Source organism: Bos indicus x Bos taurus, chromosome 4 (assembly GCF_003369695.1).
Source record: "Bos indicus x Bos taurus breed Angus x Brahman F1 hybrid chromosome 4, Bos_hybrid_MaternalHap_v2.0, whole genome shotgun sequence".
Classification (NCBI taxonomy): domain Eukaryota; kingdom Metazoa; phylum Chordata; class Mammalia; order Artiodactyla; family Bovidae; genus Bos; species Bos indicus x Bos taurus.
Genome location: NC_040079.1, coordinates 58,878,230 through 58,903,787, shown reverse-complemented (window position 1 = coordinate 58,903,787; position 25,558 = coordinate 58,878,230). Strand labels below are relative to the sequence as shown.

At 37.2% G+C, this 25,558-nt stretch overlaps 1 protein-coding gene across 5 annotated transcripts in view; it reads right to left on the bottom strand.

Annotated features, from left to right (window-relative positions):
• ANLN (anillin actin binding protein) overlaps nucleotides 1–25,558 on the bottom strand; it is a 174,915-nt gene that overhangs the window by 23,268 nt on the left and 126,089 nt on the right. For 4 of the 5 annotated variants that reach the window (XM_027539530.1, XM_027539528.1, XM_027539529.1 and 1 more), the window contains exons 4-19: nucleotides 21,973–22,358; nucleotides 20,614–20,842; nucleotides 18,380–18,570; nucleotides 17,986–18,093; nucleotides 12,920–13,043; nucleotides 9,167–9,277; nucleotides 7,924–8,162; nucleotides 7,100–7,245; nucleotides 5,639–5,786; nucleotides 4,614–4,749; nucleotides 3,826–4,008; nucleotides 2,732–2,858; nucleotides 2,048–2,096; nucleotides 1,899–1,955; nucleotides 1,052–1,090; nucleotides 624–645 (exon numbers count right to left, since the gene is read on the bottom strand). In XM_027539530.1, coding sequence (XP_027395331.1) covers nucleotides 624–645; nucleotides 1,052–1,090; nucleotides 1,899–1,955; nucleotides 2,048–2,096; nucleotides 2,732–2,858; nucleotides 3,826–4,008; nucleotides 4,614–4,749; nucleotides 5,639–5,786; nucleotides 7,100–7,245; nucleotides 7,924–8,162; nucleotides 9,167–9,277; nucleotides 12,920–13,043; nucleotides 17,986–18,093; nucleotides 18,380–18,570; nucleotides 20,614–20,842; nucleotides 21,973–22,358 — 2,295 coding nt within the window. The remainder of the gene's footprint in view (nucleotides 1–623; nucleotides 646–1,051; nucleotides 1,091–1,898; nucleotides 1,956–2,047; nucleotides 2,097–2,731; nucleotides 2,859–3,825; nucleotides 4,009–4,613; nucleotides 4,750–5,638; nucleotides 5,787–7,099; nucleotides 7,246–7,923; nucleotides 8,163–9,166; nucleotides 9,278–12,919; nucleotides 13,044–17,985; nucleotides 18,094–18,379; nucleotides 18,571–20,613; nucleotides 20,843–21,972; nucleotides 22,359–25,558) is intronic. The other variant, XM_027539531.1, reaches the window with a different exon arrangement.

Genomic DNA, 25,558 nt, shown 5'->3' with positions numbered 1-25,558 from the left:
TAAAAAGCAACTTTCCTATAAGAGACATGAAAGGACTTTACTGCTATAGTCTAGGATAACATAACGAGCAGCAGGACTTTATCTGCGTGGTTCTTCTCAGCTATTGTGCCAAGAAGCAGAGATCAAAAGTCCAAAGACGAGGGAAACCAGCTCAACCCTAACCCTCTTTGGAAAATTTTGGCCTAACACTACTCTGGAAGTCTTTCCTGGCTTACCTGGCACCCCAGTTCCCAGCAAACTAGAAAGATGTTTTTCTGACATGATACAATTGTCATGATCAGTACAATTAAAAGAGTTAAACTCTACAGTGTGAACAGCACAAAATAAATCTACAGAACAAGAGCAGCTGTGGTGAAGAGTAATACTACTTGCTGCAGCTGTAAAGTGGCTGGTATCCCATGTGCAGTGCCTGCTAGAGGCTGAATAATGTGCAGTTTGGTGGCCTGTGGTGATTTCTGACAGCAGACTATTCTGGCTAGTAATCTTACAGGTTACTAAGAAAATATTATTCAAAGGAGACTAAAGTAGATACTTACAAATCAAGAGGGTTACACAAATAAGTATTCGATTGCTTAGTTCTTTTTCCTTATTCTAGTGTTTCAAGTAGTTCAAGATCCACTCACCTGAAGAATGAAGGGTGCTTTTCTAAAAAAAAAAAAAGGCGTGAAGAAGAACATGTTATTTTCTTTATATGATACAAAGATTTAAATAGTAAGTACAAAACTGTTTAACACTGCAAGGACTACATTTTAGAAAACACTATTTTTTCCTTTTAGGATATTTTAAAGATTTCCAAAGTGCTAAGGGTGTAGAAATGGTTAGTTTTAGTTACTCACTTGTGTCTGACTCTTTGTGACCCCATGGACTATAGCTCGCCAGACTCGTCTATCTATGGAATCCCAAGGCAAGAATACTGGTGTGGGTAGCCTTTCCCTTCTCCAGGGGATCTTTCTAATCCAGGAATAGAACTTAAGTCTCCCAAATTGAGGGCAGTATATGTGGAAGGTGAAGATTTTTCAAGGAACTTCAATTTTTTGAAAATTCTACTTACAGTGGTTACCGATGTGAGAAGTCGCTTAGGAGTAATAGCCTAGAAAAAAAGATAACTTAGTATAGTTCCTATTAAACATTACGGTTCAGAACTTAAAACTAATTTGAGATTCTGCCACACAGAAAACAATTCTTCAATATCAATACATTTTGCCTGAGTCCTTTATTAAGGTTTGTCCCCATACTGTTATTCCTTTTTCATTAAAGCTAAATAAAAATTTTTTAAATGATGATTTAGAAAAAGAACAAAAAAGCAAAGGCTAGGAAGGACAGAAACTAAGTTGCTTCTATTCCATATGCCTATAGCAATCACATCATTCTTAAGTATTGCTTACAGGAGTTTGTAAGACAAAAGTTCAGAGGAAAAGCCTGGGAAAAGTTTAAAGAGATTCTCTGATGGATCAGTCAATAAAGCATCTGCCTGCAATGTGGGAGACTTGGGTTTGATCCCAGAGTTGGGAAGATCCCCTGGAGGAGCACATAGCAACCTATGCTAGTATTCTTGCCTGGAGAATTCCAAGGAGCCTGGCGGGCTGCAGTCCATGAGGGTGCAAAGAGTCAGACACAACTGAGCAACTAGGCATAGCACATTATAAAGTTAGTTGTCAAGCAGATATAGAGAAAACAGAATTTCTAGCCTGGGTGTATCAGTAGTTTATAATTAGGGTTATGGTCACTCACTGTAAGTTTACTCTCAGTATTCATATCTAATAAATGCAGTAACTAGAAATCCGAGGCATAAAAATGACCCAAGAGCCTGATAATTCTTTAAAAATATACATAATTTTTAACTGACATTATGTCTCGTACTTCTGATTATATTTTTACTGGGTTTCTTTCATTCTCACCTTTGACTTGTATGCTTTTTTCTTCTTATCAGGGCCTGAGGGATCTTTCCTTTGTACCTACATACAAATTAAAGCAGAATTTAACTTAAAATCTGATTCCTTTAAGAAAAACACACCATTAGTAATTTTAGAAAGCTGTAACTGTTTACCAAGCTGTAAACTTCAATATTTATTTCAAAGTCATTGGACACATCTTGCCTGGAAAAATAAAAATACCAAATTATGCCATTAAAAATGATGCCATAAATACTGTTACAAGAATTACAAGAGAGTAAAGGAATTCACTATACTTTAAAACTAAAGACAATAGTTATAAATTATTAAAGAATATAAAAATTAGTAAGAACAGTCAATTTTTCCCCTGTAATACAAGTCAAACATTTTCTTCAGTTTTTACAACTCAAGATCTTAAATAATAAAAATAACTTTTTTCTAAATTGGATTTTGACTCTACTTTCAAAATAAATCTGTAACACTAAATACAAATGTCTTACACAGAGACTGAATGTTAAGTACATTCATAGATTTAAAGCATATATTAAAAAATTATGGTCCAGATTTTGTATGTGTGTATGTGTGTGTATGGTAAATATATATGTTAAAACACTTCAAAATATCAAATACCTGTAGACACATGGAAGAAATATGCTACTCAATGGAAGATCAGAAACATAAGAGTTAAATAAACAAATTGAAAAATGAGATATTTGTCCATATAAAAACAACATACAGATTACAGTTCAAAGATTATGAATTCTATCTGTATGCTTAGACTATATTAATTCTATTAAAAGAAAAACATGTTTCAACCACCAAAAACCTAATTTACTTACAGAGTAAATGTAGTAGTGAATGTTAGAGCATCACCGTTAAGAGAAGTTGAAGTACTTGCTAATGGTGTGGCTACCATATTTTCAGCTCCTGCTTTTAGTATAATTAAGAAATAGTAATTTGCTGCATCTGCAAGAAATAATTACATTATCTAATAAGCACAAGCAGAATCAGATTTAGCTAATCAGCATTCTGGAAGATCAAATGACTAAAGTAACACTGCAACTGATTTATATAAAATTTATTTAAAACTTCCTAAAGTCAACTTACCACACACAAAAAGACAAGACATAAGCGGACAGACATATACCTGGAATAGCATCATCAAGATATCTTCCTATTATGTGAACTGAAAAAACTTCACTACACATTCCTCAATTTCTGCTGACTTTAAATTTTACCTACTGACCTGAAATTCTTCAGCTAATAGTATATAATTCAAAAGGGTATATTCTGGCTTGTTATTTCAAAACTGAAATTAAAACACTATATTTCTGTGAAAGTTACCACCTTGTCCTATTTTTCAGATACCAGTGCCATAACCTCCTTTATCCACCTTGTTTTAATATCATTTTAAGTAGAATACATAGCCTAGAAAAGTTTACTCAATCTAGAGGGTTAAACGAAATAAAATTTCAATAGACATATCTATACTATCATGCTCTTAACTCCCACAATCAGTAATTCAGGATTCAAACAACAGATTTCCATAATGGAGTGAATTTTAAATAGAACAGAGTAAGTAAAATAAGTTATTTTAGATGCCAAATACTTTCCACAAAAAAATTAATGAATGTGAAATGGTCTGTTGTATCAGAATAACTCGCCTTGATAATTTATGTTCAGTATTATGTTTAACAAGCCCTACTTTCAGTTAGAGCCATTTGTGTTATTCTGTAATCAGTAAGATCATATATGAAAATTTTCCTTGGTTATTTTTAGATACATATTTACAGAAAAGGAACTCAAGGCTTAAGATATGCAAGTCTTGCTTCTTTCCGGATGCTCTACTTGTTCCCATTTGCATGATTCCAACCTAGGTGACGTTCATAATTTAACATATGATCTGGAAGTGACAAAATAAAGATCACCATACCTGGTTTCTGAGCTGTACTGCAGACAAAATCTGCTTTTAGAGGCAAGCGGATTTCTGACAAAGTAATTGATCCTCTGGAAGGGACAAATTCACTTTGGGATATGGGACCAGCCTTATTCTTCCTCTGAGGCCCTTCATTCTTCAATTTATTCAGCTCATCAATCAAAAGTGTTCTCTTCTCAGCTATATAGAAATATGTAAGTTAATATTTCAAATATTAAAACTGCAATTGTTTCTAAATGAAGCCAGTGCAAGAAAATGCACTCATGTGGCAACTGTACACAACACCAAAGACAAAATCAGTAACTCTTCCTTCATATAAACAGGCGATAGGTAGTTAGGCAAAACCCTGATCACCCATCTGTTCACAAAATGCTCAATACTCCAACTTTTGGTCAGTTTTCTTGTATGGTTAATTTCTCCATCCTAACGTGCCCTGTCATCCTTCATCATACATACACACACAACAAAATTCATATACTTGTTTTTAGCTACACATACAGAGATAGTGTGTATAAATATACTCATATATTCATTATCAGCACACTCTACAACATTTCTTCAGATGCACTCCAGATTCTTTCACCCTTTCATGTAAACTACGCCTTATTTTACATGCAAAGTTTTCACAAACCACATTAAAAAAAAAATTAAAAATAGATCAGCTGAAACAGACTTATCAAAAAAAGCCCTTTCTCTAGAATTAGAAATTTCTGAATATACTAGACAAAATGAGCTTTTCCTGGTGTGAAACTGTGTTGGAATTGTTTTGGGTGTAACACACATACTTGCTATTAGAAGAAGTCTTTCTGCCTCAGCTTCTTCCAGTGACCCTTTTCCATGTTCTTCATCAACACAACAGTTAAGAGCCTGGCTAGCCTGATAGATCACTGTCTGCTGCAAATTTATTTCATTATTGAGTTCCTAGTGAAACCAATGAGAGGAGAAAAAAAATTCACATTGAATCATGATTTTTACTTTATTTAAGCTTTATTTATAATTTATCCAATTAGGTAATTTCTAAAATCTCCAGAGAGGAAAGTCAAAATGGTAGTTCCACTGTTCAAGTTTCTAGACTATGCACCAAAAACATTTAACATATCTTTTTCATTATGGCTTATCATAGGATATTGACTATAGTTCCCTGTGCTATACAATATATCATACTGAATACAGTTCTCTATGCTACACCACTCAGGGCTTCCCAGGTGATGCCAGTGGTAAAGAAGCAGCCTGCCAATGCAGGAGACATAAGAGATGTGGGTTCGATTCCTGGGTCAGGAGTTCCCCTGGAGGAGGAAATGGCAACCCACTCCAGTATTCTTGCCTAGAGAATCCCAGGGACAGAGCAGTCTGGTGGACTGTGGTCCATGGGGTCACAAAGAGTGGGATACAACCGAAGCTACTGAGCAAGCATGCATGCTATACAGTAGGACTTGGCTGTTTATCCCTCTATGTGTAACGTTTGCATCTGCTAATCAAATTCCCAATCCATTCCTCCCCCTCGTCCCTCACTTGGCATCCACAAGTCTGTTCTCTATACCTGAGTCAGCTTCTTCTTCATAGATAAGTTCATTTGCATATGACAAACATTCTTAAAAGTAAATATTTCAGTAATATCAAACAAGCTTCCAACTTTTCCAGTAAAGAGGACTTTTCTCAGACTGAATTCAGGACACAGTTCCTGAGGCCCTGCAAGCCAGAGACTATCCTAGTCCTGGATAGAGATGAATAAGACAGGGTCCTTGTCCTCAAGAAGCTCACAGTCTCAAGGTGTTAACATTCCAAACCCCCTTTCCAGTGAAGCACATACCTGCATCTTCTGTTTGATGTTAACCTGACAAGGAAAACCATTCTTTTTTTCTTCCAATTTTGAAGTAACATCTTCCTTCCGAACAATCACTTGCTTTATCGAAGGACGGTCCGTTTCTTTGACTCTTTGAGATCTATATGCATCGATGCTTCAGGAAATAAGTTATAGTCTTTAAGAATCCAGCAACACACTAAGCACTATGCTTTATTGAATGTATCAGCAGAGTCTAATATTGCAAAGTATTGGCAGAACACTTCACTAGAATGGAAAATGCCACTGGGTGAAAGAAGGTGACCAAAGCTATTTCAAAGTTTTATGAAGATTAACATTAATAACATTATAAGTATAAATAACAAGACTTCTTATTTTAACCTAAACCATGATAAACTGTGGAAAATTCTGAAAGAGATGGGAATACCAGACCACCTAATCTGCCTCTTGAGAAACCTATATGCAGGTCAGGAAGCAACAGTTAGAACTGGACATGGAACAACAGACTGGTTCCAAATAGGAAAAGGAGTACGCCAAGGCTGTATATTGTCACCCTGCTAATTTAACTTATATGCAGAGTACATCATGAGAAACACTGGGCTGGAAGAAGCACAAGCTGGAATCAAGATTGCCAGGAGAAATACCAATCACCTCAGATACGCAGATGACACCACCCTTATGGCAGAAAGTGAAGAGGAACTCAAAAGCCTCTTGATGAAAGTGAAAGTGGAGAGTGAAAAAGTTGGCTTAAAGCTCAACATTCAAAAAACGAAGATCATGGCATCTGGTCCCATCACTTCATGGGAAATAGATGGGGAAACAGTGTCAGACTTTATTTTTCTGGGCTCCAAAATCACTGCAGATGGTGACTGCAGCCATGAAATTAAAAGACGCTTACTCCTTGGAAGGAAAGTTATGACCAACCTAGATAGCATATTCAAAAGCAGAGACATTACTTTGCCAACAAAGGTCCGTCTAGTCACGGCTATGGTTTTTCCTGTGGTCATGTATGGATGTGAGAGTTGGACTGTGTGAAGAAGGCTGAGCGCCGAAGAATTGATGCCTTTGAACTGTGGTGTTGGAGAAGACTCTTGAGAGTCCCTTGGACTGCCAGGAGATCCAACCAGTCCATTCTGAAGGAGGTCAGCCCTGGGATTTCTTTGGAAGGAATGATGCTAAAGCTGAAAGTCCAGTACTTTGGCCACCTCATGCGAAGAGCTGACTCATTGGAGAAGACTCTGATGCTGGGAGGGATTGGGGGCAGGAGGAGAAGGGGACGACAGAGGATGAGATGGCTGGATGACATCGCTGACTCGATGGACGTGAGTCTCAGTGAACTCCGGGAGTTGGTGATGGACAGGGAGGCCTGGCGTGCTGCGATTCATGGGGTCGCAAAGAGTCGGACACAACTGAGCGACTGATCTGATCTGATGACCCTTAGTGACTGAATGTCTTCCAAGATATTCTCACCTATAAGGAAGATCATGATCTTCAGAACCAATGCTATCACCAGACTCAGCTCGAGGGACACGGGTTCTTTGGAATTTTCCTGGCTTTGGACTTTCATCACTGATGCTGGTGTCTTTCACTTCCCATCTAGGTGAAGAAACTAAACTCTGCAGGAAGGCACATCAGATATTAGATTTTATGGATGACATTGATTCTAAATGAGAAATCTGAGGAATTGAATGCCTTCTCTATTACTAGAAAATAAATATCCAATATGTTGACCGATTCACTATAAAAACAAGACAAACTATGTTCCTAAAAAGTATATGAATAAAAATTCATAGACAGCTGAAGCCTACACTTGTAATTCTTTTTTAAAAAATATTTCTAATTGAATCAATTTCCAAAAAAGCTATAGTTATTCAGTTCAGAGTGACAGCTAATAAATGTTATTTATCTGTCTTGTGCTAAATACTGATATTCTAATACAATTTAATATGCACTTCAACTCCATGATGGAGGTACTGGTTTTAACCTAATTTAACATTTAATTGCCACAAAAAGTTTAAATAACCTGACCAGTAAACACCGGTACATGGCAGAGCCAGGATGTGAGCCCAAGTAGCTTGCTTTTTAAGCCATGTTACAGTTTGGATTTCATCTGATGCCAACAGGAAACCAATGAAGAGTTTTAAACTCTCTTCTAAGAGAGTTAACATCAAGTTTGCAAAATATCCCTGGCTATAGCGTGCCAAATCCCCAGGTACCAACTAAAACAAAAAGAGATGCTAATTCTACTTAGTTTCTTTATGTCCTGGGCCTATTTACATTTAGTCCTGTCTTACCTCTGGACTTACCACACCAACTGTCTGTGCTAATGGAGTAAGCAAAGACATCGAGGAAATATTTAGTGCATCTTCCTGTTCTTCGCTGCTTTCTGCATCTGCTTGATCCAACTCCTCTTGGTTCTTTTCCACATCTAGTCCACCTTCCTCTAGGACATCACTGAAGATGTCATTAATTACTTTTGAACTATTGATATCATCATCATCATCCACGCTCATCTCAATTTCACGTACCACTTCTGAAAAACATTTCAATAGGTGAACACTGTGATTCAGACCTTTTAGAATTAAAGGGATAACAGAGAAGACTTAACATTCATATGCTTACGCAATAAATAGGGGGGGGAAAAAAGCCCCAAGAAAATGTACCTCCTATACAAACAAAACAAAAAGAAACAGAATACTGCTATAATGTTCCAATAACATTTTCTAAGTAATGAAGTTTGCTGCTGCTGCTGCTAAGTCGCTTCAGTCGTGTCCGACTCTGTGCGACTCCAGAGACGGCAGCCCACCAGGCTCCCCCGTCCCTGGGATTCTCCAGGCAAGAACACTGGAGTGGGTTGCCATTTCCTTCTCCAATGCATGAAAGTGAAAAGTGAAAGTGAAGTCGCTCAGTCGTGTCCGACTCTTAGCGACCCCATGGACTGCAGCCTACCAGGCTCCTCCACCCATGGGATTTTCCAGGCAAGAGTACTGGAGTGGGGTGCCACTGCCTTCTCTGAAGTAATGAAGGTAGGAACGATCAAAAGCTGATTCAGTGCTACAGGTTTAAGTATATTAAGCACTCAAACTGCAAGATAATAGCCAAAGCTTCAGATTTACACAAAATACTCTTTCAAATAATTCTCTTTCTCGTGCTGAGAACTGTCTTTTCACACTGTAGTCAATAACAGGACAATAATAACATCACAAATAAGGGCAGGGTTCACAAATAAACTTCAAGGGCACTGATTTCTCCCAACTGTACATGCAGAGTGTGGAAGGGTAGCACATTTCCTTTCCCTGTGAAACGAAGTGACAGCCTTAATCACATTTTCACAGGGGATGGGACCTAAAGATAACTGTTAACAGTACCGTATTTTGCAAAAGCAAGAATATTTCCTATTTTTTTTTAAAAAGGGGATTATAAAATCATAAAACACTTTGAAATATAGAACTCTACATATTTGAATATGAGAATACTAATTCTCCTAGCATATCCAGAGTTAATAAGAAACAAAGAATAAAAACAATGAAAACCAACCAGTCTGCTGTTCAACCTTTGGTTCTGATGTCACTTTTAAGGATTTGTCCTCTTCTAAAAACAGTGTTATTTTCAAAGGGCTAGACTTAGTCATTTCACATTCAATAAAATCTAAAAAAATAGGAAAAACAATTTGAATATATATAAAAACTTAGAATTGTTCAGTAAAAGACTCTTAATGCAATTCCTATCAAAATCCCAACAGAGCTTTTTGGAGAAATGGGAAGTCTGTCCTAAAATTCGTACGGAACTTCAGAACCTCTGAATATCTAAAACAATTTTGAAAGAGAACAAAGTTAAAAGACTGACATTTCCTCATTTCAAAATATATTATAAAGCTATAATAATCAATACAGTATGGTACCAACATAAAGATAGACATATAGACAAATGGGAAAGAATAGAGAGCCCAAAAAGAAAATTTCAAATATATGGTCAAAGCTGCCATGATAATTCAATGAAGAAAGGATAATGTTAGAAAAACTGGATAGCTACATCCAAGGAATTAAGTTAGACTTTTATCTGATGCCATATACAAAAGTCAACTAAAAATAGATTAAAGACCTAATAAGATTCAAAACTACAAAACTCCCAGAAGAAAACAGAGGGAAAGCTTTATGACACTGGATTTGGTGATTTCCTGTGTATAACACAAAAAGCACAGACAGCAAAAGCAAAAATAGACAAATGGGACTATATCAAACTGAAAAACTTTTGTGGCAAGCAGGGCACAGTAAACACATGGAACAATATTTTATAATAACTCAAATGGAGTATAATCTATAAAAATGTTTAATCACTGTACACCTGAAACTAAGATAATATTGTAAATCAGTTAGTTCAATTCAGTTCAGTCACCCAGTCGTATCCGACTCTTCGCGACCCCATGAATCGCAGCACACCAGGCCTCCCCATCCATCACCAACTCCCGAAGTTTACTCAAACTCATGTCCATCCAGTCGGTGATGCCATCCAGCCATCTCATCCTCTGTCGTCCCCTTCTCCTCCTGCCCCCAATCCCTCCCAGCATCAGAGTCTTTTCCAATGAGTCAGCTCTTCTCATGAGGTGGCCAAAGTACTGGAGTTTCAGCTTTAGTATCAGTCCTTCCAATGAACACCCAGGACTGATCTCCATGGACTGGCTGGATCTCCTTGCAGTCCAAGGGACTCTCAAGAGTCTTCTCCAACACCACAGTTCAAAAGCATCAATTCTTCAGTGCTCAGCTTTCTTCACAGTCCAACTCTCACATCCATATGTGACCACTAGAAAAACTATAGCCTTGACTAGATGGACCTTTGTTGGCAAAGTAATATCTCTGCTTTTTAACATGCTATCTAGGTTGGTCATAACTTTCCTTCCAAGGAGTAAGTGTCTTTTAATTTCATGGCTGCAATCACCATCTGCAGTGATTTTGGAGCCAAAAAAAGTCTGACACTGTTTCCACTGTTTTCCCATCTATATCCCATGAAGTGATGGGACCAGATGCCATGATCTTAATTTTCTGAATGTTGAGTTTTAAGCCAACTTTTTCACTCCTCTCTTTCACTTTCAACAAGAGGCTTTGTAGTTCCTCTTCACTTTCTGCCATAAGGGTGGTGTCATCTGCATATCTGAGATTATTGATATTTCTCCCGGCAATCTTGATTCCAGCCTGTGCTTCTTCCAGCCCAGCGTTTCTCATGATGTACTCTGCATAGAAGTTAAATAAGCAGGGTGACAGTATACAGCCTTGACGTACTCCTTTTCCTATTTGGAACCAGTCTGTTGTTTCATGTCCAGTTCTAACTGTTGCTTCCTGACCTGCATATAGGTTTCTCAAGAGGCAGGTCAAGTGGTCTGGTATTCCCATCTCTTTCAGAATTTTCCACAGTTTATTGTGATCCACACAGTCAAAGGCTTTGGCATAGTCAATAAAGCAGAAATAGATGTTTTTCTGAAACTCTCTTGCTTTTTCGATGATCCAGCGGATGTTGGCAATTTGATCTCTGGTTCCTCTGCCTTTTCTAAAACCAGCTTGAACATCAGGAAGTTCATGGTTCACATATTGCTGAAGCCTGGCTTGGAGAATTTTGAGCATTACTGTACTAGCGTGTGAGATGTGTGCAATTATCCAGTAGTTTGAGCATTCTTTGGCATTGCCTTTCTTTGGGATTGGAAAGAAAACTGACCTTTTCCAGTCCTGTGGCCACTGGTGAGTTTTCCAAATTTGCTGGCATTATTGAGTCCAGCACTTTCACAACTACACATCAATTAAAAAAATGTTTATATATCAAAGAATACAGTCAACAGAGTGAAAAATCAACCTACTGAATTCAAGAAAATATCTGCAAATCATATATCTAAGAAGTTAGTATTAAGAATATAAAAAGGACTCCTACAACTCAAAAAAATCAACCTGATTTAAAAAATGGGCAAAGGATATGAACAGATATTTCTCCAAAGATGATATACGAATGGCCAACCAGCATATGAAAAGATGCTCAACATCACCAATCACAGGAGAAATGTTAATCAAAATCACAATGAGCTAACAACTCATACCTATTAGGATGCCTACTATCAAGAACACACAAAAAATATCAAGTGTTGATGAGAGTGAGGAGAAATCAGAACCCGCATGCACTGGTGACAACACTGTGTGACCAGGATGTAATAATGTAACCAATGTGGAAACCAGTATAACAGTGCCTCAGAAATATTAAAAGTAGAACTACTATATGATCAAGCAATTCCACTTCTGGGTATATAGCCACAAGAATTAAAAGCAGGGTCTCAAAGAGATATTTGCACACCCGTGTTCATAACACCACTACCCACGATAGCTAAGAAGTGGAAACAATCCACATGTCCATCAATGGATAACAGATAAACAAAATATGGTATATATACACAAGAAAATATTATTCAGCCTTAAAAAGGAAAATAATCATATCACACACTTGACATATGACATGTCAACATGGATGAACCCTGGGACATTATGTTAAATTAAATATGCCAGTCACAAAAATACAGATACCATATGACTGCACTTATATGAGCTATCTAAGGCAGTCAAATTGACAGAAACAGAAAGTAGAATGCTGGTGACCAAAGGCTGAAGAGGGGGAAAGGGGAGTTGTTGTTTAATGGATGTAGTTTTAGTTTTGCCTGATGAAAGTTCCTCAACAATGTGAATATACTACTGAACTGCATACTTAAAAACTGTTAAGATGGTGAATTTTAGTAATATGTTTTTCACCACAATTAAAAAAAAAATTGTCTATGATATATTAAATGTCACTACATACACCTTACTTTTTTTAAACAGCTACATAATACTCAATTACATGGATTTAGCACAATTTATTTACAGTCTTCTACTGATGGGCATTTAAGTTATTTAAATCTTACCACTATTACAAAAGATGCAACAACTAATAAATTTGTACATACATCCATTGCACACTAGTTCTAAGAATTCAACTTACAGAAACACTTGCAAAGAAGTTGAATAAAGAGTACACACACTTTACAATTCAATAGATACTACTAAGTTTTTCTCCAAAAAATATTTATAGTAAATTTATACTCTCATTAAGAGTATGAGTTCTCACTCTGGAAAGAAAACTAAGGAAGAAGCATATAGCACGGCTAGAAACAAACAAAAAATTAATTTGTCTTTTTACACTAGAACAGCATTTCTGCTGCTTCCAAAATTATGGTAGACTGAAACTGACATTTTAAGTGAAATAGAAATAGAAAATGCTTACCTGAAGTTTCTCTACTAGAAGGGTTTGCTGGTGTCTGATTTTCTGTCACCTTTTCTGTTACTGTAAGTGATGGGGTACTTGGATCAACTTGTTTTTTGAGGGGAGTGCTCTGACAGTGAATTTCCTGCAAAAAGCAAATGAAGATGTAAATTTTATTTCTCAAAACTATAAATCTTGTCTTTTTACATGTTATTAAATGAAACAAATAAGAGTCATTGTTAGAAATAAACTTCCTCAGAACAAAACAGAAAATGAATGTTGAGAAGGTCCAGCCATGTTTAGAACACTAGTTCATACTCCTGATAATTCACAGTACATAATCTTTTTTAGAGACCACTAGGCAATGGAGGAGCCTGGTAGGCTGCAGTCCATGGGTTTGCTAGGAGTTGGACACGACTGAGCGACTTTACTTTTACTTTTCACTTTCCTGCACTGGAAAAGGAAATGGCAACCCACTCCAGTGTTCTTGCCTGGAGAATCCCAGGGACGGGGGAGCCTGGTGGGTTGCCGTCTATGGGGTCGCACAGAGTCAGACATGACTGAAGTGACTTAGCAGCAGCAGCAGGCAAGAGAGAATGAAAATTCACATCAGAGTTCAGCTTTAGATAAACCAATTCAAGTGAAAGGCAAATAAGAGGAAAAAATAACTAAGTCTCCTCAAGAAGAACAAAACAAATACAAGCTAAAACTATATACTTCCACATCCCTTTTCAGCCACCATATCTTTGCTCCCTGCCCTTTAGAGACAAACTTCTGGGACTGCCTATACTAATGGACTCTACTCTTCACCCACTACCTGCCTCCTACCCTCACCACTTCACCAAAAGGTTCTGCCAAGTCACAACAAGCTCCTTACTGTGATCTCGGTTCAGTCCACATTTACAACAAACACGTGACAATACTGACCACTCCTTCCTTCTGAAAGGCTCCTTCTTCCCTTGACTTTAGTTACATCACACTCAACTGCTTTCTCTTCCCATCACTTAGGTTGCTTTTTCTATGGGTACCACAGATGAATTCTGAAGTGGGAAGACCCTTGAACTCTCCCAATACTGTGTTCAGAATTTTCTTTAAATGCATATGTACAACTATCTAGGGAAGGAGTCCACAGATTTTTTAGGAATCATTTAACACAAAAACTTTAAAGATCTGTTGCTCTGTATTTTCTAGAGAAAGAAAAGGAAAACCATGAGACTGTAACATACTGGCAACCAAGTGAAGAAGGTGCTTCAGACAAAAGGGAGTGATTCACAAAGTCAACTGCTGCTAACAGGTCAAGTTAAACACTAGAAAAGTAATTCTGAAGATCATTGGTGAATTTGATAAAGGTAGTGGTGAGAGCATGAGTGGAGAGATCAAGAAAGAAGAAGAGAAAAACTGCAAGATACAAGTAGAGACACTCCTTTGGAAGAGTCTAGATGAAAAGGAGGCAAAGAAAGGGAAGAGAAGGGAGATTTAAAGAGTTGCTTTTGTTATGATCATGGCATCTTGGCCCCACCACTTCATGGGAAATTTAAATGCAGAAAAAATGGAATTAGTGGCAGATTTTATTTCTGTGGGCTCTAAAATCACTGTGGACGGTGACTGCAGCCATGAAATTAAAAGATGTTTGCTCCTTGGAAGAAAAACTATGACAAACCTAGACAGAATATTAAAAAGCAGAGATATTACTTTTCCGACAAAGGTCTGTCTAGTCAAAGTAATGGTTTTTCCAGCTTGCTCCTTGAAGAAAAACTATGACAAACCTAGACAGCATATTAAAAAGCAGAGACATTACTTTTCCGACAAAGGTCCGTCGAGTCAAAGCGATGGTTTTTCCAGCTTGCTCCTTGAAGAAAAACTATGACAAACCTAGACAGCATATTAAAAAGCAGAGACATCTCTTTGCCAACAAAGGTCCATATAGTCAAAGCTATGGTTTTTCCAGTAGCCATGTACAGATGTGAGAGCTGGACGATAAAGAAGGCTGAGAGTAGAAGAACCGATGCTTTCGAACTATGGTGCTGTAATAAGACTCTCAAGAGTCCCTTGGAAAGCAAGAAGATCAAACCAGTCAATCCTAAAGGAAATCAACTCTGAATATTCTTTAGAAGGACTGATGCTGAAGCTCCAATATTATGGCCACCTGATGCAAAGAGCTGATTCATTGGAAAAGACCCTGATGCTGGGAAAGACTGAGCACAGGAGAAGGGGGCAATAGAGGATGAGATGATTGGATGACATCACTGACTCAATGGACGACTGAACAACAAATGCTAGTGGGAAGGATTAGCCCATTCATTTCTTCCTCCTAAAGGAAATCAGTCCTGAATATTCATTGGAAGGACTGATGCTGAAGCTGAAACTTTGGCCACCTGATGTGAAGAACTGACTCATTTGAAAAGACCCTGATGCTGGGAAAGATTGAAGGCAGAAGGAGAAGGGGACAACAGAGGATGAGATGGTTGGATGGCATCACCGACTCAATAGACATGAGTTTGAGTAAGCTCCAGTTGTTGATGGACAGGGAAGCCTTGTGTGCTGCAGTCCATAGGGTTGCAGAGTCGGCCATGACTGAGCGACTGCACTGAACTGAACTTCCTCCAAAGATAAATTTACTGAGTTCCTACTATGAGCCAAAGCCTAAGAACACAGATAGAAAAGAATGTGGCTCTCATACAGTGCTGGAAAGCAAAGTTAAAACACTTACAGGAAAATAAATATTCTAGTGAGGTAAAAACAGGATGGCATGGACCCAAACAAGGAGGGAGGGGAACTGGGGAAAGGACCAAGTAAAAATTTCCAAAGGTAATTAAAGTTTGACCTATTCTTAATGAAGCAGCTCATCACAGAGATACTTCACCCAGGGGGACTAGCAAAGCAAAGACAAACAGATCTGAAAACATGGGTACACTCAAGAAACTGCAAATAGTCTGCATGACAGGGCTGAAGCACACATGCAGAGGAGCAGTGAAGAGAAGTCAGGTTTCTGAATGATTCTAGCTATCAAATCCAGCACTTTTAGACACTCTTCTGATGACGGCTATGGGAAGCTCTCCAGGATTTTAAGCAAAGGAATACATGCTTATCTGCCTCTTGGAAATATTTTTCTGGCAGCAGTGGGTTAGCAGTGGACTGGAGAGTAGCCAGACTAAAAGCAAGGTGCTCATGCGAGGGTAAAGGCAATGGCAGAGGAAAATACAGAGGTCAAGGCAGCTTGGCAACATATTTAGAAAACATATCACTGGATGTGTGTGTATTTATGCATAATATGTGCTAGAGGCCAGTGGGAAGAAAGACACTAACAAAAGGAAGGAGCCAAGGAAGAACTACCGGATTGTTTTAGATGAGGAAGTATACAGTAAAGCCCTAAGTGAAGACAGAGACTATCTGGGGAAGATTCTCCAGCAAAGAAAGCTCTTCCAGTCAACCAAAGCTCGACTAGAGTTCAGGAGAGAGGTGAGGGCAGCGCAGCCAAGCATCATCAGCATTTCTGTGATTGGCTGAAGCTAGATATGAGGATGGGAAAGAGATGTTCCAGGACAAGTGAGACAAAAAAAAAAAAAAAGAGATCAGAACTTTGGGAAGCATGATTTGTTAAGCAAGGGAACTGGTAAAAAAATAAAATCAAATAGATCCTTTTCAAAGAATATGGTTAAATGTATTATTCTATTTCTACTGGTATCCATGTTAAATGTAATTCTATTATTTTTAGCTTAAAAATGTAACCTAACACAGGGAAAGTAAGATGTACAACTTCCAGTTACAAAATAAATGGGTTACAGGGATGAAATGTACAGCACGGGGAATACAGTCAATAATAAAGTAATACCTTTGTATGGTGACAAAGAGTAACTAGACTTATCACAATGACCATTTTGTAATCTATAGAAATAATGAATCACTATATTGTGTGGGAACTAGCATAGTACTGTCGGTCAATTATACTTCAAAAACCAAACAAATTCATAGGGAAAAAGATCAGCTTTGTGGTTACCAGAGGAGGTGGGAGGGAGATGTGGAATTAGATGAAGGTGGTCAAAAGGTACAAACTTCCAGTTATAAGACAAATGAGTACTAGAGGTATAATGTACAACATGATTAACATAATTAACACTACTGTTAAATTAAATATGAAAGAGTAAATCCTAAGAGTTCACATCACAAGGAAAATATGTTTTATTCTCCTTCTTTAATTTTATATCTGAGATGATGGAGAGTCACTAAATTTATTGGGGTCATCATTTCATAATGTCAGTCATTATGCTGTATACCTTAAACTTATACAGTGCTGTATATCAATCATATTTAATAAAATTATAAGTAATATATATGCATATTTATCTCCTAACATAGTATTTTTGTACACAATAGGCATGTAGATGAAATAGAAGAGAGTTTAACACAGTAGGAATTTTGCTGAAGGCTTATCCATGAAATTATACTATGAGAAGTAGTATGGGTAAGAGGCTTCCCAGGTGGCACTGATGGTAAAGAACCTGCCTGCCAATGCAGGAGACATAAGAGATGTGGGTTCAATCCCTGGGTCAGGAAAATCCCCTGGAGGAGGGCATGGCAACCCACTCCAATATTCTTGCCTGGAGAATCCCATGGACAGAGGAGCCTGGTGGGCTACGGTTCACAGGCTCAAAAAGAGTCGGATACGACTGAAGCGACTTAGCACGTAGAACAATATAAGCAAAAAGAAATCTGGGAGGCATTTGGTGACTAAAACGATTACAGGTAGTATAAATGTATGATATTTGAGGAGAGATATATAATCATTACTGATAAAAGTAGATTCTGAAAAACATTTGAAAATCAACATCTAAATAGAATGTCAAAAGGAATCTGAAATCAGTTGAAGGTGAGAATACTTTTTAAATTTGATTTTAAGTAGGTCATCATAAACATGGTTAGAAGTTCCATTAAATGGCAAAATATCACAAGAGAAAAGCCAAGTTGGTATGAACATTTAAAGAGTTTATGAATGGAAAGCAGCATAGTTAATCAGAACAAGAAACTGTATAGAGAACTATTTTACAATACAGAACTACAAGTTAAATCCCAGTTCTTGTTTATGTTACCTGTTTGGTTTCTAGTTGTTTGCTTTTTGAGTTTTCGCCTTTTTCTGCACTCCATAAACTGCCCTTGTCAAATCGGCTACGAAGACATGCTAGTTCTTTTTGACGTTCCTAAAACCATCAAAATCTTTATTTTACACAAGAGCCAAAAGTACGTTTAATAATATCCAAATACTACTAACTTTGCTTCTCTTCATTTTTTTTTCTCTTCATTTTTAAGATTAAAAAATTCATAATATACATGGAATATAAGACAACAACACTTTTAATTTGAAATAAGTGATACAGAGAATCAAGATGCTATTCATCTCAGTCATAAAGACTGGCATCAGAATTTGACATCTAGGTCCTATGCTGAGGCTACATAATGAATAACGTTAAACACAGTAAGATATACCTGCTTGAGTTGCTGTGCTAGGTGAGTAGTAGATGAAGACGCGTTTTGCCTGAATAATCTTTCTTGTATGGCCTTTGTATTTGGCGTGATAATGGGAGTCCTATGGGGTGTACTACGAGCTGGACTTTCTTTGCTATGTTCTTGACAACGCTCTCCAAAGCGTTCCAGAAAAGGCTTAATTCCTGATCCTCCTAAAGAAAATACACACATTTTAGAGGCTACTTAGAATAAATAACAATTATGATTTCTATGGGAAATGTTCTAAATCCAGTTCAGCTCCAAAATGCTTTTATTCTACTAGGAATATTCATTCAGAAAGAAAACAGTAGGAAAATAGTTCAAAAAACTTAAAAATACTTTTTTTAACCATACTATTTAGTTCTATATCCCAAAATTTGCTTTATAGGATTTAATACTTTAAAAAACACAAAAAAATTTTAAAAGGTAGAGTGAGAGGACAGAGGGGATTAGAAAACCCTTAAACTACTTAGTCAGAACCTAAATAATTGGAAATTGACTGTATGTGCATTAATGATATGCCCTAAACACCAAGTGGAGAAGGCAATGGCACCCCACTCCAGTACTCTTGCCTGGAAAATCCCACGGACGGCAGAGTCTGGTAGGCTGCAGTCCATGGGGTCACTGGGAGTCGGACACGACTGAGCGACTTTACTTTCACTTTTCACTTCCATGCATTGGAGAAGGAAATGGCAACCCACTCCAGTGTTCTTGCCTGGAGAATCCCAGGGACGGGGGAGCCTGGTGGGCTGCAGTCTATGGGGTCGCACAGAGTCGGACACGACTGAAGCGACTTAGCAGCAGCAAACACCAAGTATCCTGGCCATGATAACTCAATTACTAATATCTCTACAGTCCAATTTATTTTATTTTATTTTAGGAAGTATAACATGAAAATCCAGTGATTAAATCCTTTTTAAAAAATGATAATTAAGGATAATTTAGTTTATCAAAGTATGTCTTGATTTCACCAAGTCTTAGTACTTATTTTAAATAGTATGAAATACATTTAAAATACAAGTGGACTATATATCACTTCCACTACAACAATGCTAGGGTTGTACTACATAAAAGGAGGTGGTAAACATTTTCCCATAAGTAGCCAAAGAGTAAATATTCTGGGCTCTGCAGGCCATATGGCCATCGCACATTCCACAACTACTCAATCCTGCACGGAAGCATGAAAGCAGCCACAGACAGTAAATGGGTGTGGCTGTGTTCCAATAAAACTTTATTTGCAAAAACAAGTAAAGGGCAGAATTTGACCCATGATAGCAGTGAAAGCAACAAGTCCTAACCAACGAATGCATCAGCAGAGACTTCCCAAGAATACTTCTTATTTATGTCATTCTTATCTATGTCCATAAGTCTTTAGAATACTGGGAGTCATAGTCTAATTTCACATGGGGATTTTGCTATTGTTTCTCATTTCAGCTCATCTGGAAACTGACTGCTAGATTCTACTTATCCTGTAACTAATGGATTCCCCACTCTTATCTCTGTATGACTTCTCTTTTATGATGAACTATTGTTTCTGGAGATATTACATTTTTAAGAAGTTAAAATTGAGAATTAATACAAAAAGCAGTTCTAATGAAAAAGAATATAGCTCAAAGTAAACTATATTACCATATATTTGAGAGATAATTTTTAGTCCTGTGTTTCTCAATCAGGTGGGGGTATACCAGAAGTATACACAAGATAAATATGAACTTCCTGGAGCATCAATTTACTATAGGAAAACTGAATTTTCCTATGTATATATTCACGTACAGTATACACACATATAAATTTAATGAGAGTGGAGTCATCTGTATACACATTCTCTTCCCTTTGCTACTAGGGATGTGTCATAGTGCAGTTTGAGACACACTGCTCTGCACACTTGGTTATAAGAATGTTTCTGCATTATATCCTTAAAATGTGATTTTTAGGTATAGAAGAAAGTATCTAGCATGGTCATTCGAGAAAAAAAAAAATGCTTAAACTGTTAAAATGTAACAAGTTAAACTTTTTGACCAGTAACTGGGCTAATCTACAATAACGAATATTCATTCGCTCAATTAAAGTTGACTTTGAAGAAATCTCACTGATGCATTCAGGCATTTGCCCTGGTAAACCAACACTATAATATTCACAACTGGATATTTAAAATGTTAAGAACAGACACCCTGAAAATAGTCAGCAGTACTTTAGATTTTTTCAAAATATGTAACCTGGTGTTGCAGATTTGTCCTTAGGTTGAGACCGCAGACAAATTTCTCTGTTTAATTCTTCCTTGGGCCGAACTGTACAGGATACAGCTGACTTCTCAACTGGTTTTGATACTTCTGTTTTCAGAGGACTAACAGAGGTTTTTTGAAGTAGTTCAGGATTTTGGACCTTACAATTTTTAGCACTGGTGATGGATGTTGTAGAAGATTTCACTGGGGAAGAAGTAGCTTTCTGAAACATGATAACAGGGTAAATAACAACACAATAGTTAAAGATATTTCTACAACAAAATAATTCAAATCCTATATTCTTGATAGCCTTTTTGTACACTCATGTAAACAAATTTCTTGCTCTCTAATAGATCAAATTAATTTGAAAGGTTTGAAAAAAATTAACTTAGAAAATGTGATTATTCAAATTATGTAGTTTAGTCTACATAATATTCTGATGGGTAATTTAGTACAAGGGAGAGGGTTACTCACTATTTTAAAAAACAATTTCTTTTGTATCATCATACTAGTACCCTTATGAATATTAACTGTATTGGCCAAATACATATATATTTGTATTTTAATTAAATCATGTATCATGTACTTAAAGGCGAATTATAAGTACTACTTACTATGTGCGAAGTACCATACTAAGTGCTTTATGAACATTATCTCATTTAATCCTCCCACAACCTTTTCTTTCCCATTTTACAAATGGAAAAATAGTCTCGCAAGATTAAGTAACTTCTCCAAAGCCACACTTCTAATTTTGTGGCAGGGCTGGGATTGAATGCAGGTGTCATTCTAAAACTGAGCTCTACACTTAAAGATAATGCTCAGAAACACAACATTTTTTTTTTCGTTTTTGTTTTTTTCATGTTATTTTTAAAAACCATTGAGATAACACATGGGCAGGGTAATCTTTCAAATACTTCAAAAGGGTATCAGTGAAAGCATCATACCCACCCTTGACAACTGCCTTCTGGAGGTAACTACAGCTACTAGCTTTCAGCAATATTTGATGTCTTTCTTGTATTTATACACATACATAGAGCATGTTAATAGAGAAGGTAATTTTCAGGCTCTCGTGATGAGTAAGAAGAGGCTCCATCATTCAAAAGCACATATTTTGGAAGTACATTAAATTTGTATAATTTAGTTGTTAATTGATAACTTGGGTCAGAATATCAAATTTATGATTTTTTACTTTCTATGAAATACTCTAAAAATACATAAACATCCTCTATATATGTTATAAAATACATACCTACAGACAGATATATATATATATATATATATATATATATAACAAATTATTTCTTATAACAACAAACAAAAAGGTTACCAAATACCAAAATTATATTTACTTACCCCAGGGCTAGAAATCGCAACGTTAATCAAAGATGCACCCACAGCACTTGAGGATGAGGCTTTATTCAAAGAGGCATCGCCATCCCTTTGGGAACAGCATGTAGCTTCCTGCTTAACACTGCTGCTATTGATCCTAGCAGATGCTCCACTTGCAGAGGAAAATTTGGATAAACAAGTGGTACCAGGCTGTTCTTGCACACTGTTTTGCTTTGCAGATGAGGTTTTTACATCATCTTCCCAGGAACAAATAGTTGCAGCAAGGTTGGCCAGTCGGCCCCTTCTCCCAACTGGAGTTGCTGAGGCATCTGAAAGGGATGGTTTGGGAGGGGAGGCAGCCTTTTCCTCTGATGGCATTGCTGAGATGGGTGAGCTTTCAGGTATATCATCTGAAAATGTTTTGAAAGTTAAAGTCCATGAGCTATATGTGTATGTAATAAAGGGATCACTCCAAAAAAAAAAAAAAGCTTTTCTAATACACATGAAACTACCAAACTGCTTAAATTTGACAATATATTTTCAAATCAGATACTTGACCCAAATTAAAAAAGAAATACTTTGTTACTTAGTTTTCCAATCATTTGATAGATTATGAAATCTATAAAACATCATACATTGAGGTTATATTTTTAGGATTAATTAATGATGTTATAACACTGCACAAATTAAGATTACATATTCAACATACTTGTTTTTAGAATGTACTAGGTTAGTGCTATACAATAGAACTTTCTGCAATGATTGAGATGTTCTATATTCATGCCATCTAATACAGTAACAACTAGCCACTGTGGCTAGTGAGCACTTGAACTGCGGTAAGAGCAATAAGAAACTTTATTTCATTTTAATTAATTTAAATTTAAAAAGCGACATATGACTCTTGTTTATGATATTGAATACCATATCCAATACTATATTGGATATCATACCATATCCAACACCAGTAGCACAATATCATATCCAATACCAACACCATACCATATCCAATACCAATAGCACAGGGCTAGACTAATATGTTTTTCTGCACAGTTACTTCATTTGGAAATAAATCTCAAATACGCCAATACTTAACCACAAAAGGTCTGTATGCATAAAGCATATACGGCAAAGCTCATGGCACTTCCTATTCCACAAATTCTGTCAACAGAACAGATAGCCCTCCTACTGTCCAAAGCTCATACATCTGCCTGAATTCTCAATTCTACTCCTCTTAAACCTTCTCAGGGATCTTGCTCCAAATAACCACTTCTTCCTCTCTACAAACTTTGTTTTCTACACATTAATATGCTCAATTCTCTCTCATCTTAAAGCTAAAACCAATCATCCTCTCAGCAACATACACCCGCTTTTAGTTACTGTCCCTCTTTCCCTGCACTAAATTCACTCACCACTCAATTCACTTCAATCTGACTTCTGCATACACAGCTGCACTCAAGTTGCTTTTGGTATTTTCACCCAATGCCTACACATTTGGCAGGCCTTGAATTTCCATATGTGACATCATCCTCTACTAGTTCTGCCTTTGCAGCCTATCCTTCATGGTCTCCTTCTAACTACCAACTACCTACATTTGACTATCCCATTTGCACCTCAAATAATATATCTAATGTTGAAACTGCTTCAAACACAGTCCTCTTTATCACGCCTCTTCCTCCCTTTTCCCTTACCATCCACCACCTGGTCATTAGGTCCCACAGATTCTTTCTGCTACATCTCTCAAATCTAGCCTCTTTACTTTCATGGGCCTTCATCATTATGCCTGAATCACAATATTAATCTTTTAACTGGTCTTCCTGCTTCAAATCTCTGCCCTCTTCAATCTCTCCTCAATTCAGATGCCGAGTGATCTTTCTAAAGCATTTGCCTACCTAAACTCTCAGTACCTCCCCATCACCTTCTGATTAAATTCCAAATGCTATGGACCCTGCTGCTTTCTTTGAATTTTATCTCTTGCTTTTATACCACATGAATGGTATACCAGAATGCCTACTCTTTATACACATACTGTGTTCATGATACCTCTGTGCTTTTTATTAATATATATGTTCTGTTGCTCCTGCCTAGAATATCTCTACTGTCTGAAGTCAGCTGCCCTTCAAAGTCCAGGTTAATTGCCTTTGTCGCCTCCAGAAAAGCTTCCCTGACCACCACCTTCCCTATAATACTTTTTTGCATACCTTTATCATTTTCCTCAGACTATGCACTGTCTTCTAAAGAGATGATAGTTTTACTGTCATGCTTTAGAAATGGACTTAATAGACCCCTCACTCTTCTATTCTCTATCAGAAACAACAGCTTCAGATAAATTATACTTTATTATTCCTCAAACCTTTAATTGGCATATGGCCACAGTCTTGAATAGCACTCACTAAATCATTCATCACAAACACTTTATTAACAACTTTCAATGCTTAAAATTAAGACGAGCTATGATGCCTTAAGGAGGTTTATTTTCAAGACTGAGGTAGGCATTTGTTAATATTTGCTTTCAAAATATTCAAGATCACGGTTGCAACAGTTTCTCCTAAGAATGCTCAGGGCCTTGATTGTTCTTCTGATCAAGTATTACATCACAACTCTTTTTCTTTTTTCTGAAAGGAAAATCTGCACTCTGCTGCCCATAGATATTTTCTACAAAATAGAATGGGACATCTTTCTATTCGGGCACATTAACTGGCTAGCTTCCTCAGACATACTAAAAGCAGGATGGTTAGCCCCACCCGCTACTAAAATCAATAGGTATAACTGAGTGTGGAGTATCAGTGGAATACGGGTGTGTAACCCATAGACATCAGGCAGGACATAAAAGTTGAGCCCCAAACTCAAACTCCTAGTGCTTGCATTTTAGCACTGACTGTGGGCAGGTGTCTTAGCCTCTTTGAACTCAGTCTCCTCTCCTACAATATTTGAAAGCCAAAGCTTCCTTGGATAAGGCTTAGTCACCATGGACTGTCCACTTGCACTGGGCTGGTTCACTTCGGCACTGCTTCTACTGAACTGAGCCAGAAGCCAGCTGTCTGCCTACCCTGAGAAACCTTACACCTTTGCTAGCTCCTACAAAAGTATCTTTAGGACCCAGAGAGGAAAGTTCTCTCAGGTCTTAATGCCAACCATGACTCTGTTTCTTCTGTTCTATAAACATTATCATGTAACTAATAGTGTTTCACCTCTCTGCATCAGCTGCTAGTGAGTTCAGAACCATCTCTAGGAAGTGAGGAGGACCTTAAGGCCTGTATCTAGTAAACTAACTTTACCTTTCACTTTGTTTTTTCTTCTCTTCATATTGATTTTTCTCATTTTTCAAATTTTTAACATAGGTATTTTTGTAAGTCATCCCAAGGCTTCTTTCGTAACAAGGTAGGAGATAAGCTCTCCATCAGATTACGGGCCCATGAAATGCAAAAGTCAGGTTTGCATTTCCTCCTCCCTGGGTAGGGAAGATCCCCTGGAGGATGGAATGGCAACCCACTTCAGTATTCTTGCCTGAAAGAGACCATGAACAGAGGAGCCTGGTGGGCTACAGTCCATGGGGTCGCAAAGAGTTACACATTACTGAGCATGCACGCTCATTTTTGTAAGCCATTCCAAG